General features: G+C 36.9%; 1 protein-coding gene across 2 annotated transcripts in view; it reads left to right on the top strand.

Moving 5' to 3' along the window:
- Window positions 1-18,674, top strand: part of LOC124307916 (tyrosine-protein phosphatase non-receptor type 9) — a 63,497-nt gene that overhangs the window by 16,130 nt on the left and 28,693 nt on the right. Inside the window, exons 1-4 of one of the 2 annotated variants that reach the window (XM_046770100.1) lie at window positions 2,034-2,172; window positions 2,915-3,148; window positions 7,562-7,651; window positions 9,184-9,324. In XM_046770100.1, coding sequence (XP_046626056.1) covers window positions 2,101-2,172; window positions 2,915-3,148; window positions 7,562-7,651; window positions 9,184-9,324 — 537 coding nt within the window. In that variant the 5' untranslated portion in view covers window positions 2,034-2,100. Of the gene's footprint in view, window positions 1-2,033; window positions 2,173-2,914; window positions 3,149-7,561; window positions 7,652-9,183; window positions 9,325-18,674 lie in introns of those variants that run through there. The other variant, XM_046770099.1, reaches the window with a different exon arrangement.

Genomic DNA, 18,674 nt, shown 5'->3' with positions numbered 1-18,674 from the left:
ACTAACATTCGAGGGGGCAAGAGCGAAAAAATACAACCTTTTTCGATGTTCACAAGGATCAGAGGAATAATTCTGGAATAATACGATGCGATGATCAGCTAGCGCACAATCGGGGTAGATGAAAGGGGCGGTAGTGGGGGTGGTATATGCATAAGTCTATATATAATGTATGTATATACTACGTATGCTGTATATATATAAATGTACATATATATACGTAACGCGATGATCGTCCGTCTGCCTGCAGCCGGCGGGTTTGCCGAGCTGCTGAAATGCACTTGCCTGAGCTTTGAATGTCTGCTTCCTTGGCTGTTAGCAAGGGTCCCCTGGTAGGGGAACCGGAAGCGGCGGGTTGGTCAGGGGCAGGGGCAGGCCGGAAGTGGTGCCAATATCCTAGGCACGCGGCATCCGAGCCACGGCTGACAAACGCGTTAACTTCAAACTGCACTCTATTGTTATACGTATTTTCGTTTTATCATTCAAGTTTATCGTAATATGAGCTGTGCTTTTTATACATATCCATAAAAAGATCTTGATAAACCCATTACGTGAAATTCACGTGATTTGATGCGTATGTATTTCTACAATGTGGAGTAATCGCGGAGTGCGAGAACATTTTTTTATCATATCTTTTTACCCAATCTTCTTGTTACCAATTTTCTTTGTCATTCCTCGTTTCGATGTAACGATGAACTTCGTTAGGTAGAAATATTGAAGCGAAAAAATTCTAAATTAAAAAAACAAAGAAGAAGAAAAAACAAAGAAAATATACCTTCTCTCATAAATTATATCGTTATATCGTATACTTAGAATTTGATTCGCGTGTCGATCAATTTGCGGTGCAGGAATCGTATTCATTATACGTTTCATGTCGTAATAAAAACTTGCAATATATCGTCACTTCCTCAGAATTCCAGAGCTGCTTTATATACTTCCGTATCAAACTTTTACAGCTGCGTAAGTCCGACTGCGAAATGTCGGGAAACACGGAAAAATTTACGCAATCTTTTCTATAAAAAAAAAAAAAAAAAAAAAAAAAAACTGCGGTTTAACCGTCATATCACATTTAATATATCATCCTTTCCTTGGAACAACCATCGCCATCTTTTCCGCACGTACCATGTCAACCGAACTTCCTCTGCGATCCAAATATGTCATATTATATCTTTTATAAGCATGTTGTATCGAGTTTGATTAATTCTATAACGGCCATTTGAAAAATTCCTCAAGGCGTCTTTCAGTATTTGATTACTTCAAACATTTTCCGCCCTTCTGCAAAATAAGAACGTATTCAAAGTTACTTATCTATTTTTTTTTTTTTTTATTTTCTTTCTCACCCTCTTCAGTCAGTCAGAAAATCCATCTTACGATACAAATTAACCGTCTAGCTAATGCAATAATGTCGTGCATAAATGTGACGTTTTCTTAGAGAGGAAGGGCGGGGCTGTGTAACAATTTGGTAGACCGTTGCGAATGGTTCAATAAACTTTTAATCGAACTATTGTGCAAATTCGAGTAACAGTATTTGGCAGTCTATTTTTCTTTTTTCAACCTGCATCATCGTGTGTACGTACCTGCGATGAATTATATACGCGTCTGCTGCTAGAAGCGAATAACTGACGAGCCAGTGAGCTGTTCCTGTCTCTCTGAAAACGACAAACCCACCGCATCATGTTCAGGATAATATATGTAGTGAGTGCTTACTGGTTGAGCCGTCAGTTGGACAGAGATAATCTACTCGGTCACACGCGTCCTCGTTTAAGTCATACGCGTGCGTTAATTTAATTATGAAAATTGTTTGAGTATATATAATATCGTATATTTTTTTGCCGATTGTCAATCGCTTCGATTCGCGTTGAGTAAGTTTGGAGGAAAGTACTTACGGATAAGTTAGGAATCCTTATCTGTCTGTGCAGTGCTAATATCGTAGAAGTATAATTATTCGACTATATCGGTATTATATACGTTTACGGTTGATTGTATGTATTTTATAAAAATATATATGTGTATATAGAGGAAATTCGTACGTGCGACGACGCGACGTGAGAAACTGTTTTGTGTGTGAGCTTTACATTTCCCGGATGAGGTGGTGATAACGTTATGGAATATCTGAAATACCTTTACATCGTACTTATTAAATGCAAATTTTGCGTACAGCAAACTCTGCGCGATGTGAGTACCATGCCTATTCAATTGCCGTACTTAAATCGTTGTTCAATTTCATCAAAATATAATAATATGTATACTTGTCAATGATGTGTAGAACAGTCTTCAGGATTTCTGAAACTTTGTTTTAATTCCAATCGGGCTGCTGCATAGAATCTAACCAGTTTTCATTTTATAACGGAAAAAATGAAACTCTGAAAGTTGGTCATTAGGTTTACTGCAATCCTCGGCTTTTGGGTACGATGTTTAAAAAACAAGTTCCCTGTCGGTGAGAGAGGAAATTTGAATGTAAAATTTGGTCTATGAATTTATTTATTACACATATATCAAAACACCTTCGTCGGAAAACTTTGGTTTCAAAATTTCTTCTATTTACATCGACGAATAATTCTTAAAACTTCTTTCGCATCGTTAATTTTAGCCATTTCTTTTTTTTTTCTGATGCTCACTTTAGTTGTGAAAATAATGACTCGCCTATAAACTTGTCCGTGTAATTTGACAAAATTGACTCTTCACAGCAATGTTTGACATTCGTTTGATAAATATTGTTTAAACAAATGATATTTTCTGCGACAGCTGTTGAAAAAACCTGTCACTTTTATCTTTCGTGGTTATCGAAATCTCGTATCCTCTGCGAAATATCTGTTTTACCATAACAAGAGATTTTTTTTTATCCCGATTACGTTGAAAAAAAAAAATGGTGTCGATTAATGAAAATTAACCGTGTATTTTCTTCCGGCTTCCACAGGCTACCAAGGAGTTTATAGAGGCTGTTAATAAATCTCGAGCCGGCCGTCGGGCCGGTCCCGTATCCTGGGGAACAGCCGTCAAGTTCCTGGCGGCGCGGAAGTTCGAAGTCGCCCGAGCTTTGGCTCTCTACGATCAGCATGAGGCGACGAGGAGACGAGAAGGTCTCGCCCGTCTAAATCCGACCCAGGAGCCTCTCCACAGCGAGCTTCGTACAGGGAAATTCACCGTCCTGGTGAGTGTTTTCCTCCTAACACACCCTTTTTTTCTCCATATCGGAAAAACTTTTCCCAGTTTCAACTCCCGCCGACCGTAAAACTACGAGAACAAACTATGCGTTCGATTACTGCCAAAGTCTCTCCTTCTCGAAGGGTTGCTTTGTCCTGCGGGACGTCTCTCGTATTGAGAGAGAAAAAAAGAGAGAGAGATTTCTATTTTCCACCATTAAAAATTTTTATGAAAAACGAAAATTAGTTGATTAAACTTAACCTGTACAGAAAATCTGATGTTTATTACTATTCTTTTTCATTATGGTTATTCGTTGCGATGATGATTTGATGTTGGCGCCAGGGTAAAACTATGTTAAAGTATCAACTGAGCTGGAAAAAACACCGATTGAATCTTACGACAGCCGGAAAATGTAGTAGACATAATCACACTAAATATTTATACTGTAGTGGCACCAGATTTTCTTGCAATTCGAACGATATAACAAAACCGTTATTATTGTAACGACCCTCACTTTACTATACGTCGAGAAATCATCTAGCAAATGAAACAAATTGAATTCTCATCGGTGTGTACTCACTGGAAAAGTTGGAACAAGTTTTTTGATCCAAAGTGACAAGGAGACTCGTTGTTTAATTAACGCTGGACGAACGATCGAAGGAAGCAGCTATCTCAGTCATTATATCGATGTCACTCTTTTTTTTTCTTCTTCTTCTTTCTTTTTCAGCCGTGTACCAAAAACGTGTATGAAAGCCAGTTTCTACATCTAGGCTATTCAGGAAATTCTAGTTCTCGTTAGCATAGCACTATAAAAATAGGTAACTGATAGGTATGCGTGCATGTATGTCCCTAATGTCCTGCGTGTCCTCGTTTTCCCCACGGGTTATAAACGCACGGTTGCAGACGTTTCCATATTGCCGGTACACACGCGCATTGCTCTTGGTTTCACCGTATCATATATTATATGTGTTATATTTTCAAACTTTTATAATTATTGCATGCGGGCAAATTTTAAGGAAATTACATCGAATTTACATCTCCACCTTTCGTTTGTGATGTCGTGCCATGGTCTAAAATCGTCTCTTAACTTAGTCTATAAACAATTGTGTGAATTTTTTATATATCTTCGGATGAAATTCATACATTACTTTTACTATTTATAATATATCTTATAACGTGAAAAATATTTTCGTGTCTTATATTCACCCCTCAACTTCATTCCGTTTTTAACTTTTTTGTAATCGTAAAGAGAATATTTCCATCATCTCTAGCATATTAAATGTAGTGTAAAATAAAACGCAAGAAATACAACGTATCGAAGACCGCATAATCGAATTTTGGATCCGGGGTTTTTTTGTTCGTGTGAAAAACTGACTTTTATGCAGAGATTTTCATACACACGATGTGTACAAAGGACTTGGGTCGTGTATATAATAGCGAGTTGCCAAAGTGCTGCGACGAAACCATTAAAACACTTGTTTCCGCGGCGGCCACGTGAGATTCGCTAGCGGAAACTATACGCGTACTTACCTAGGCACCTAGAAAGCTTCTTTGTCAAAGATCTCGAGACTAGACGTTGAAAAAAAAAAAGTGTTATTAAACTACCGAGCCGTGTCAACGTGTCTGTGATACGTGTATGTTATATAAATACCTCTACATTTTTCGTTAAAATTTTGTCAATTAAAAAAAGGTGGAATAAATCGTGAACAGCAATCGTTATATGTATACAGCGAATTTATACTCTTATACTCTTTCAGTTCGAATAAACATTATTTGAAAGATTCAACGAAACACAGCGATAAGAATAACAATCTGTGTCGTTAAGTAAAACAACATTCAAACGAAAGGACCTAAAAATTTCGTACGATTTATTATTTATTTGGTAATATCAACAAAAGACTTTTGTTTTATACGCAAGACGCGCTACGAAAGTTTTCTGTCTATAATAATTAACGTCTGTGCAAAGTTTAGTTATATTTTTACGTGCTTGATCTTGATCTTTGGATACTTTAGCTAGGCACACAGTTCTTATTTTGTCAAACGGAAGTATTAAGGGGTGGACGTGTACCGGTTATCGAAACCAGGTGTGAACGCACCCTAAACTTGCATGCACACCCTGACAGAGGTTGGTTAAAAATATATATCCCCTCTCGAAATTGGATCTGTTGCGAGAATCAAGTTTCCATGCACGCACATATACAGGGTGTCTGACTGTCAGGGAAACCTGGAAAACCGGGAATTGTCTGGAAATTTGCACGCACCTGGAAAAACCGGGAAGTGTTAGGGAATTTGCATATGTTTCCTGAAATTTTCGTATTTCTTACTCATCTGTGTACGATTCTTTGAAATTGTAATAAGCGTATAAATGATGAAAAATATTGTTTCTGGAAGAATTTTAAGCATTGATGAATTGATGCTGTGCACTATGTAAAATTTATAAAAAAAAAATATACACAAGTATTAAAAACAGTCAGTGCTCTTAGACTGATGTTTTTACCTTCATGTTTTGAAATAATGGTTTATCCTAACCTTCCGTTAGTTTCTTAAAATCGCCGTGTTTCTTGATAATTGAGTTTAAGCAAAATGAAACTGAAAGAATAACTGGACTACTTTAACTTACGATATAGACATCTGGTGTCTAATTTTTAACTAATTTCCACGACAAAAAAGTGAGTTTGTTAGTAAAGTTAGGTTGAAACGAGTCGTGAAAAATATCTTTTTTCTTCTGGAAAACCGGAAAATATCATATAATTCTATATGTCATCAATGCTGGACACCCTGATATGCATACAATAAAAGAAATAGAAGTAATTTGAAATATCAGACGACGCATTTAAATGATATGCAACCTAAAAAACGGCAAAACTTTGTTACATTCTCTCCGATAATTTATTTATCGACCATATTTATCTGTTTCTATGATTCCTGAGGTTTCAATTAATCGAAAAAGTTTCGTACAACTCGATTCTTACATACGTATATATGCAAGACAAAAAATTTTACGAGCTTTAAAAATTGAGGGTACGATTTTCAAATGCGTTACATGTAGAATTAAACCATTCCTTTTATTTCATTCACCAACGTGTTTTTGTGAAATCCAAAAATCTTGTCTTTTTACGCGCGCGCGCGTGTCTGCAAAAGCAACGAAATGTGCAAGTGTCGAAGTAACGCGAGTCGAGTAAAACACCTTAGGTGTTAGTACACACATTCAGGCATAAACCTAAGTGCTCGTCTACTTTTAATCACTATGTACCGCATCAACTCCTCGCCAGCGGCGGGCTTCCTTCGTTCATTTCTCTCTACGTATAAGTATAAGGTAAGGCAGGTAGGTGCCTACTCTTGGCGTCGCGACGCTCGACAGACTGTGTAATCTTTGACGGCTTTCGGCTTAAAGACGACCTACCAAAACAAGGGGATGAACCAGGGTTGAAGTCGGTGAAACCCTGCGTGTAAACAAGAAGTACAAGTTTAACTTTCCTACGACTAAGGGATCAAATTCGATCAAGTATATTACATGTATCAACGAATTTCAAGCTATGTGAAAAAATTTATTTATCAAATATTTTCATTCGTTATTTAATTATACTTAGCGGCGTCGAAGTTTTTCACTCTTTTAAATGCATGAACATCTTACGTGTTTCACGATATCATCTTTTATTATATTATAAATCATGAGTAAATTTTTCGGTTCAATTTTTATTCGATCCTCTCTTTCTGGGTTTTTTTAATGATGTGATATTGTAACTGCATAAGCCAATTTCTATACGTGACAAAAATCTTACACAATTATACGTGCGGTGCAAGCCGTACAATTGTAACAAGTATCCGGTGGTTTTGCGATTATTCAGTCTTATCATTGTGCATGTCATGTCGTAATTGTGATTAACAAAAAGACCATACAGTTGCGGATCAACTCGGTTCTCGGAGTAATTAGCCTGCTATAGATACGTTGTTGTATAATTAAATTACAGTGTTTTGCAATCGATTTCAACCAAAAATCATTTGGCACGTTACAAGTTATCCATAAGAGATATCAAAGAGTCGTTTATTACGATTTCTTTTCTTTATATATGTTTCGTCCGTGTAAAATGAAGATTATATATTGATTCAGGGATAAAGTATAACTCTTATTGTTAGGGTCAACCGTCTCTAGGGGGTTCTTTGAAGTTTTATAGACACTTCGGAGTTTGCGTTCCTTCAAAATTCATCACCCCTGGAACCGGCGTCGCGTTGTAACAAATCCTGAAATGTATGCCCATTTTCACCCGCCTCACCTATCCCTACCAAAATACACGTATAGTTTAGGTTTTTCATAATTGTCAAGGAATTGCAATTTTCACCCAAAGGATGAGAACCGAAACCAACTGTCGAAGGGTTAAAGAAAACTGTGTAAATATCCATTGACCGATTTTATTTTCAGCCAACGAGAGACGGGACGGGGGCTGCCATTGCGATATTCACCGCTCACCTTCATCTTCCACAAAACACAACGCACCAGACCACCCTTCAAGTAAGTGAATGCAAAAATCCCCCATCCGTGTACAATGTACACACGTAAGACTATTCGGACACTCTTCGTTGAAGAATAATAACGGCGAGGAGAAAAAAGCCTCGACGCAAACCATAGCTTTTACACGAGCGTCTGGAAATAGGAAAGAAACGGCGGGTATTCCCCTCATTTTCCTCCATCGTGCTTCCTTGTGCAACGACATACTCCAGACACTTTTTGTTCCAAGTGTTACTCGCGTATGTACGCATGCATGCATGCGGATATACGTATGTGCCTATGTGTGTTTATTCTTGGGTTTATTGTCTTAAAAACTCTATGAATATAAAAGTACCTCATGGTGTATCCCCTTCGTGCCAAGGCAGCCGCGTCTTTTCAACACTCAGAGCTATGGCTAGTCTCCTTAAGATACTCGTCTGGATTGTTATTTTTATTTTTTATTTATGTAGTTTTATTCACAGTTTCTCGTGGTTACATTTATACATGATGCCGTTTTGGCTTTTGTTGATAAAACATGTGTGATCATATCCTGGTGATTGTGTTGGGTTTGTCTTGCGACGCTTGGATTATTTATTGCCGCAAGTATTTGTAGACATCAAGGCTCCTCGTTTTAGTATCTGAAACGTTTTCAAGGTTCGTTCGGTATCAGCTGTAATTTAATGGTCCTTCGGATTATTAGTATTATCATATTTTAATACGTACCTGTTGATCGATATACAGATTTTTTGCGCCTTTTCCTCAGTCTGTTCAGTACCTTCTAATTGTCTATATATATTATATATTGATTCAATATCTACAAAAAAAATAGTTTTTTTGTCTTTTTACCTTTTTTACACATTCTAAAACTTAGCAATATCATCGATCTCTACGGGAAAAACACGAAACCTGAAAACAAAACTGGTCTCAAGTCAAATTTAATTAAATTTTATACTAACCACTTTCTTTCAACTTTTAGTTTTATAAATTATTCGTGTAAAATTTAATGGTCTAATATTTTTCTCGATTTTTCTTTACAAACATTATGAATCGGATATTTGATTTTTCTAACACACTAATCGTAAATATGCTTTATAATCTTTGGAATAAAGTTTACGAGGTAAAACTGATAAGATTTTCGAGTTTCAATGAAAAATATTCACTCATCGCTTGTCACGCGATAAAGGCGTTATTAACGCTCGATAAATTCGGGTTTCTGTACGGTTGATAAATTATCCACCTATTCCACAGTGCAGTGATACTCGTAAATTTTCCTTACGCGTATCAAACATTGAGCGTCGAGTTTTCAGCATTGCAGGAATCTGTAAAAGCGCTCTTCTTACCAACGCAGCTCGCTGCGTCCTCCGTGAAACTTTCCCTTCGCACAAACCAACTTATCGCTTCCGTCGATATTGCAGTGAATCTCACGATACGATAAAAATGATCACTATTATTTTTAAATATAATTTCCCACTGTATATCATTTTATCCTGTAAAAAAGTTATCTAATTTTTCTTTTCGCTTTATCCACTTTTCAATCTCGTTTCTCCTCGTTTCAGGGTGTCGTTTACCAATTGGATGCAGCCCTGGAAAGTGCGGAAACGCAGCGTCACGGGCTGGTATTTATTTACGACATGTCGGACAGTAAATATCAAAATTTCGACTACGACTTGTCGCAAAAAATTCTCACCCTGCTTAAGGTGAGTAAAAAATTCCACAATCCCATCTATCCGTACAAATATGTTACTTACTTCTCTTGACACCTATGTACGCACAAGTTGTTTAATAAATCCCAAAGAAGGATTACCATAAAATAGTTTAAAGGTACAATAGCGGTACTTTTTTCACTGGCAAATTTCGATCCTCGGTACAAGTTGTTGATTCAAATTTCAGGGTGTTTGAAAATAAAAATAAAAATGACAAACAGAAAAAAGTCCCGTCACAAAAATCAACCACTCGCACAATTTTCGATCGTCCCAAAATCGATTCTATCTTTCCGATCGTGAGTCAATGTCCAGTCGTTGTATAACGCATAATATTCTCCTCCGATCATTTAAACGTTAACTTTCACCCGCGGCACGTTAGTTACGCAGCGCACGGAATTACGTATATGTCTATAACCATTTTGCCAAATATTAGGTGTGGTCACGGTTCTTTGCCGATTAAGGCTAGTACAAGAAGCTGAGTGATTCACTTGATCGTGCGTCGGTCGCGACGATGCTATCTCAAAAGAAAAAAAGAAATAAATTCTACCCACTTGCGCTGCAACTTTGACCCCGAGATCTCTTCTGCAATCTCGCATCTCTTCTGTCAGTTTTCACGTCGTTTCTCTCAACACAAAATTTTACTTACAATACAGTGGTTGTTGTTTTTTTTCTTTTTTTTTTTTGTCTGTCCAAAGGATAGAAGGGAAAAATGCTTGATAAAAATGTGTCGTAACTTTTCCGTTAATCGTGATAAAATTTGTATACATATTTTTATTTATTTTTTTTTCTCTCCTTAGACACAAACGTTTCCTGTTATACAGTTTAATGACTGAATTTATCAGGAAATCGACTTGAAAAATATGAAACGTGAATTTTGAAAGGTCAATTATAATTTCAGCGTCAGATATCAAGTTTACGTGAATATTTGATTATATTGAAGTATATGCAGGTATTTATTTATTTATTTTTTTATTTATTTGTTTATTTATTTATTTACTGTCGTGCCTTCGTATTCTCCTGGTGAAAAAAAGCTGTCGCGCCATTGAGACAGGCAAGACACAATATGGCGTCGAGTGTCGTTCTATTCATAATGCTGAACGCAAAATGTTGGATGTGACGTATCCTACGTTTTATTATTATTATTATTCCGAATGTTGTTATCATTATTACCAGTCTTATTGTTGTTGTGTTATAACATGTCCGCCCATTTGAACCCACGCTGGTCGAGTCATCGTCCCGTCTTGATGAAATAAACATACCGATTTTCCTATTAATCATTAGGTCTCCCTTTAAAATTACTTTTACAAGTATCGCAAAAATATTTCATACTCGTAATTTATACTTGCTTTCTTTTTTCATTGTACATAATTAAGTATCATAGTGTATAATATGTACAGTAATTTACGAATCCTGAAACTTTTTAATGCTCGCGTTAAGTATTCCTCGAAGCCCCTTTAATTGAAAACTTTTTCGACTTACAATTAGTAATTACATGTATGTGTGTTATACGTGCCTGTGTACGTCTCTCGACTTTCCCCATCAGACCGCGGATATGCTGCGTGGTCAACACCTAACGAATATAATCGTACACAAGCTTCTCCTTCCATATATATTAATTTTCTCGAATGCCTGTAATTATACATATATTCGCTTATAATAGGTAGATACTTTCAACTTTCGGCGTAATTGCAAATTCCGTTTCCGCCAGCTCGCACACTTGCGTCATTGCTGAAACGAAACCTAAGAAAAAAAAAAATAAATAAATAAAAATAACTTCGCTGCTTTGGAATCAATCCTGAGCTTGGTAAAATTGTCGGTTTATCCGAGCGCGGCTCGAATGACGGAAGAGTGAGAGGCAGAGAATGAAAAAAATAAATAAATTTGAAATACGAGGCAAGAAAAAAGATGTATATTGTGTGATATATCAGATGAGGGGAAGCTGCGGGAGGATAAATATAAAACGAGATGCCAAGAGGGCGGGTGCAGGTCAGTGTTGGGTTATTAAAATTAATTAACGAGCGCACACGAGCCGGCCTACGCGTATGTATGCATGTGCATAATATCCCTTTTTGTTTTTTATACCTATACTAGGTACACAAGCGCAAAAGGCGTCGAGAGAACGTTTTCGCGGAGCTGTATTATGCCAATAACGATTTTCGTCATAACCGCGCGATACGGAACCGCGAATATTCTCTCTCTCTCTCTCTTTCTCTTTCTCCCTACCTCCTTTTCTCTCCTCAAGGAGCCTGCGAAACAGGACCAAAACTGTACTCTCGGAGTATGGTGCAACCATTGGGCTCATTGCCAACAGTTGGTCCGTCGTTCTGCAATGTGACGCGACGACCTCACCTCCAGGCTCGTTGCTTATACATGTATGTGTACATGTGTATAATAGACGACGAGCAGATCTAACTAACCCTGAAATTTGAATATATGGGAGAAATATGCCGTGCTTCGGTGAAAACTGTAAACCATGTATGTTGGTGTAGTTTGCCGTTTTTCGAAAACTGTACGCATATGAAAAAATGAATATTTGCTAATCGCATAGAGGGGCGGTATGATGGCCGATTGATAGAATAAAATTAAAAAAAACATTGTATCGAATTTTAAAAATTTAGCGAAAATATAGTTCGTAGGATTAACGAAATGCAGAGAGTCGCGAGTACGCGGAAAATTGAAAATATAGAAAGTCGAAATGAAGAAAGACAAAATTAATAAAGGTTGCAACGTATAACAGAAAAATTTAGAAATTGTAAACGATTCTACATTGTATTAACGAGACGATTTCTAACGATTCTACAGTTTTAGCATTCTATACTCTGATCTTTCCATTTTTTTCACTCATCCATACTTGAATTTCCATACTTTTAAATTTTATTAATCTAGTTTTCGTCTCTTCACAAAATTCTACATTGCAGCCTTTCTATGCTTTTGATTATTTTATATTTTCACCCCCTCCCCCCTTCTATCTTCTAAGTTATTTTGCACATATTGGAACACAGAATTCATCACTTCTCTCCGGCATATCTTTGTCATCTAATACGTTTCCATTAAATTCAATATACATATGTGTGTATAAAAGAAATATGCAGTACCGACCGTGTGTCAACTGTCTACCGTTTTATATATATATACATACATACCTACTCATATCGCAAGTGTACGTCTGAACTCTAAGCTAGTCTATATATAGACTCAATTTTGGCAGGAAGACCGTCTTCCTCTGACGAAAGCATTATATATATATGTATATATGTGTATATAAATATATGTACACAGGTGCCGTCGTTCTCTGCACGTTCTGTGAGCACACGCGTATATATACACGTATAACATGCATATAAGGTGCACCAGAATCGCGTCGCTTTTTTTTTTTTTTTTTGCATACTTATCTATGTAGGTATCTCCACTCCGTACTGCAGCGTGCAGCGTTAATTAGATTCAATTTCAAAATTCCCCGCATCAGCTAGTTCCGATTATTATATTATATTATAAATGTATAGGTATGTACCAGATACCTACGGTATGCATCGTAGGTATGCAATTCTGCGCATTTTTCATGTAACCTAGAATGTACAATACCGACCTTTATGAAATTTATTATCAAATCCGGCTCGCGTCGAGCTTTTTTCGACGACACGAAACATTTCACCTATGCCCCGAACTACAATTTTATTCACTAGGTCGAAGCCTCTCCCACGCTTCGTTCATCCTTCTTATCCTGAGCTCTTACGATTAGCTACCGGTCTCTTTACTCCCGGAAGTGGGTTAACTGTTGTCGTACGATTATATTGTACCTACTCGGTATGTCTCTAATATCTACATATACGGATGTGTGTATCTATGTATGCATACGGGCATGAAGGTACGATACCATGCTCGTTATAACAATCATAATACGACCAAGGTTTAATGTCAGGTTTGCTAGTTTCGTTGCTCTATAATTAATATGCGTATATTCAATTATTTTTATGTTCTAGATAACGAGTTTAAGGCATAATATGAACACGTGTAGCGTGTAACTGTTTAATACATCGTTACTATATGTTATATGCTCGCGAAATTCTGTGCGAATACCTTTCCTCCGTATAACTGAAATAATATATGATCGATATTGTATAGATTTACGATGTATATCGATATGGTTCTTGCAGTAGAAATTAAATTATTAATTTAATGCCTCTGTTCTTTTTTTTTTTTTTTTCTAACCAAACTTCGAATTTTCACACAGTTTACTGCACATATTATGCATCGTGTCGTGACGATATAAGGAATGAGGAAGTCGTTCTTGCAGTTTACGAAACAAATTTTATTTAAGAAAAATAAACGACAGAAAAATGAATTAATTTTAAAAAACTTGACAACGAGACGAAACCTGCGTCATCCTTACATAATGGCGACGTGATGTTATACGGCGATTTTTTATAGCTGAAATAAAATATTTAATCGACGTGTTACAACCGATAAATTATACGTTATACAGCCGGTGAGAGAATTTTCCCCGTGATATTTTATACCTTCAAGTGAAAATATGCACGAAGTGCAGATTAGGGTGGACCTTATTTTAAATTTTTTCGAAATTTCATTGAGTCACCTTCCGAATTAGTTCGAAATAAGTAAATAGAAATCTCTTCAAAAGGACAAGTAAAATATACACGATTTTACTCAACTTTTAGTATACATATAATTATATATATGTATACATATATATTTGATCCCGGAACAAACTATTCGCAATAAATCTATAAATGAAAGAAAGCAATCATTATTGATGCTTCTATTTACTAAAAATATCAGAATCGTCATTTGTGGATTTTATGTCAATTGTCCACTAATATCAAACTCACAAAAAAAAAAGAAAGTCAAATTCTAATTTGTTCCAATTGACGCGAACGCTCTGTAGCACAATGCTGATATTTTTTCATTTTTTTTTTATTCAGTAATTATAATCAACGCTCACTGATTTCTCACTGTAACAAAATTGTCTCCCGCAAACAATCAGTCCCGCGACGAAACGTATGCTGAAGTTTTAGCAAAAAAACGTGCGTGTATTTTAAACGGCAAACCGAAGGCGAACATTGTTTATTTACTTAAAAATTCTAACAAGTCCGAAATAAAAACCACCCCACCTCACACACTCAATTATCCCCGATCTTCAAGTTTCACCGTCAGTCTTTCCTCGCGGTAATGAAAAATCCTCCTCGATCGGAGTCAGCTGGACAATTTCACCCTCTCTCTTCTATCTGCGTACAGGTATACCACCACCTCTCTCGTGCTATCGACTATGCCGCACTCGGTCCTCCGCGTTGCTAGTCGCAATAGTAGTAGTAGTAGTAGTAGTAGTAGTAAGTAGTAGTAGTGACGGTATGTAATAGTAGAAATAGAAGCGATGGTGGTGGTGGTGGTGGTGGTGGTTCTGCGCATGTCCCTCTAGCGAGGCATAACGCGCTGCTTTGCAAATAGTCGTCGTCCGGCGCTGTTGCGGCAAGCAGCTCACCATCTCTCTCTTTCTCTTGCCGCGTTTGGTTGTTTTTTTTTTTTTTAGTTTCCACGTAACAAAAATCTAACGTGTGTCTAATACAATCAGCCGGTCGCGAAGCAATTTCGTGCATTGCAACAACGTGTAACTTGACAAGTTACCGTATATCGGAAAAAAAAAAAAAAAACATTAACAATCGTCCGTTGTCATTTTCTTTTTCTTCTTCACCTCTTACCCAATCGTCGTATCCAGTGCTTTTTTATCTGTTTTTTTATTTTTTAATTTATTTAGTCTCTTATCATTTGCTACATCTTTCCATTCGTTTCGTTCGACTTTCGCACGTTGAATCGGTATTTTCTTCTTTATCTTCTCTTTTTTGTTATTATTTCTTTTCTTTTCGTCACTCGCAAACTCGCGTTTATACGCTGCAGTTCGCGTAAATCTTGTCGGACGATTTCTTCCTTACCACCGTTATTGATTTAACGTTGTGTTATTATATCCTGCTACCCGGTGACGTTTCGGAAGTGGGGGGAGATAGGGGAGGAAAATCGTCATTACTCGGTTTTAACCTTACGCCCCGTTTATTCGGGGCGCGAACCCCTCCCCTGTCCGTGTTGATTGAATTTTTGATTTCAAACACTCCGTTCGTTTCTGTTTTTGAAATTTCTTTTTCCGTTTCTATTCATCCGTGTATTTGTTTATTCATTTTTTTTTCTTCCCTTCGAACTGTTCATCGTTTTGTGCGGTGCATACTCAAGGATAACATATACCAGATAATCATCGTCACACGCTACAGTGCTAAACGGATTTTGGATTTCCGCCTTATCTTCGTACCTGCAGATTTGCCTCTCTTATTACGTCACGATCGCCGAGGTAACTAATTGCATATAATTTTTTATTTTGCCTTTCTCATCTCCTTCGGTAACAGCTGACGGTCGTTAATTGTCCTACACTATTTATCTGGTTAAATTGTACTGCTCAATTTTCCAACAACTTACAGGTCTGCTTCTCATTTCTTTGTTTTTTTGAAAATTGCGTGTGCGGTCTTCGTCAACGTCGAATAAAGTAAAAGCTCATATATATATATATATATATATATATATATATGTTTACACATGTGCAGGGGAAAAAGTGATGAAATTATAACTCGGGCTTGAAAGTGTTTCATAAAAAGAAACACTCTAATTAATTAGTTCACCCACCCATTTCATATTTATCGTTAGCTACCAAGCCTAAAAGGCGCATTCACGATTCACGCGACATTTCATTCATTCTAAGCAGAGATGCGTAAAGCTATCGTTGTGTCGTATTCTCCTCTTTTCCCCCATCTTAAGAATTTTTTCATCCTTCACTTCTCACACACCTATGCATGCGAGAGATGAAAAGTATTTAATCAAATTTGTATATATAAGATATTTAAAGTATGAAAATAATGGCGAAAAAAATAGACACTGATTAATTACGTTCAATCTATAATAATTCTTGAATTACTCGACGATAAATAATGTCTGATCCTTACTGTGGTTCCACTCTGATTATTTCTTCGTATATAATTGTAGGCAATTTTCTTACGTGCGAAAATTTTTCTCTCATCTAATCGTCGGTATTCAAGGCACTGTATAAATCAAGGTGAATATTGACGTTTGATTTACGAATAAAAATCGAAAAAAAACTCATCAATTCATTCAAATTCAAACCTTATATATTATAATTAGAAAAAAGTAATCGCTTTAATTTTGGACACCTGTAATGAGCGAAACAAAATGTACCTTACCTTGTATTTTTTTGTCTCTTTCTTCTTCTTCTTCTTCCTAATTCGTCGTATTACAGACGATAAATCCTTGTTCTTCGAATTGAGTTGAATACCGCATCCCGTGTGCCTCGAAACTAGGGTAATTCCCCGGCTCGTGTCGCAAGACTAAAAGACAAAACGACCGTTTCGCATTATTACAAAGCTCGAGCTCTGGCCCGAAACCTCGGAACGTAAAACAAGCGAACCTGTCCGATCGCAGGGTCACCATGTAAAACTGCACAATCCACCTTTAAGTTACATTTGTATTAATTGTAGGCAGGTATGAACATATACGAGCAGTATGTACGACACAGAAACGACGAGATAACGAACCGCATTACGTATTCCACACGTACAAGGACGTTGGGCATATATTAACACATATATAGGTATAATAAAAGTAATCGTACGCTCTTGACACGCGGTGCTTGACAAGTCGATAGAGAGTCCAGCTTGCGAAAACGTGGGACAGACATTTTAACCGCTCGATACGCAGGATTTTTATCAGAGTGCGAAATGAACGAATGAACGAAAGAATTTACAAATCGAGGGAAAAGAAAGGATTCATCAAGGATTATGTCCGATATTAATGTGCATAAATTACTAAAATCGTCACGTTGGCTAAAAGTCAGTTCGTAAATCGATTCGTACGATATATATTTTTCACTTGTTTACAAACGGACGTTTAGAAAAATTATCGAAATTATTCTACAAATGTGTACGATAAAAAATAAAAAAAATTCTTTTCCTTTCGAAATATATACATATATATATATATATATGTATGAAAGTCTGAACAATATTTTTTCAAACATATACTGTAATTTAAGAAACATCGTATAATCAATAGATTGCAAAAAGATACCGACACACATTTTCTTATGGTCGAAGGTTGATCAAGTTTAAGTAACATTAGCGCTAGAAAAAAAACGTGTAAGCAAAATTCAGTCGTTTTTCTAATTAGTTTCACTTTTTCTCTCGGCATATCTTTACACAACAAAAATACGCGGTTGTTATACGTATAAGAAAAAAACGGAAATGCATTTCCTTGTCCGCCCTGATCGAAATTGGGGCGAAACAAGGGGGGTGGGGGGGGGGTGAGGATGCGGCGGTCAATTCCAATGTAACATCGTTCCGTCGGACGTAGATTTTCCAATTTCCGGTCTCCCCCGTCGTATCGACGAATCGCTCAAAGTCCCATTGCCACGCCGTAGCTTAATTCTCAATCTCACTTCCGGTTGCCGGGTTAAGTTATTGTTGTAATTATTACAGTATTACAGGTATTACAATAACAGTATAATTTTTCATACACGTACATCAGCGTATGCACGATATATGTACACGTAAAAAAAAAATGCTACGGTAAATAATATTCTCGTAGGTAACTAAAAAATAGGGCCGGTCATCCCGACGGCGGTCACGTGCCTCGACGTTGCTGCCTAATAATTATAATTATAAGGATAACCTTGGCTCTAGTCCGTCTTTGAAACGACCGTTGCGTCAGCTTCCGCTCGCTTCGACCAGGGATCGGGCATATAATGGATAATGTAAGGCGCTGAGTGGCGCGAGCACCTACGACGTTACACGTACTCCCGTAACGTTCTCGTACATTCAATAAATCCGTTTCTAAGTTCCCCCTCCACTCGACTCGCTGGGGTATGTTTTTTTTTCTTTTTTTTTTTTTTTTTTTTTTTTTTTATGCTTAACCGTGCAGAAAACACACCGACTCTCCGTAACTTCCCGCTCTTCGGGCTCTCGGGAGGTACGCGACGAATATACTCGCCCATGTAGACTTTCGTCGGAGTTTGAGAAATTGGAAAGCAATCAGGGTAAAGTCGAGGTAAAATACATATCTCGTCAGATAAGATCGGGGAAGTTACGGAGAGGTCAATTAATCTTTATGATGTTTCCATGGGGATAATTGTTTATAATTTTTTCTCTCTCTCTCTCTTCCCTTTTACATAATTTGTTCGTTGTTTATATTTTATCCTTCGCACGTAACACGTTGTTATGTGTTTGTGTACAGATACAGGTATTTGACTTTTTATATTTTAAACGCACGTAATAGGCGTG

The sequence above is a fragment of the Neodiprion virginianus genome, chromosome 6 (assembly GCF_021901495.1).
Source record: "Neodiprion virginianus isolate iyNeoVirg1 chromosome 6, iyNeoVirg1.1, whole genome shotgun sequence".
NCBI lineage: Eukaryota > Metazoa > Arthropoda > Insecta > Hymenoptera > Diprionidae > Neodiprion > Neodiprion virginianus.
This window is presented reverse-complemented; position numbering and strand designations above follow the sequence as displayed.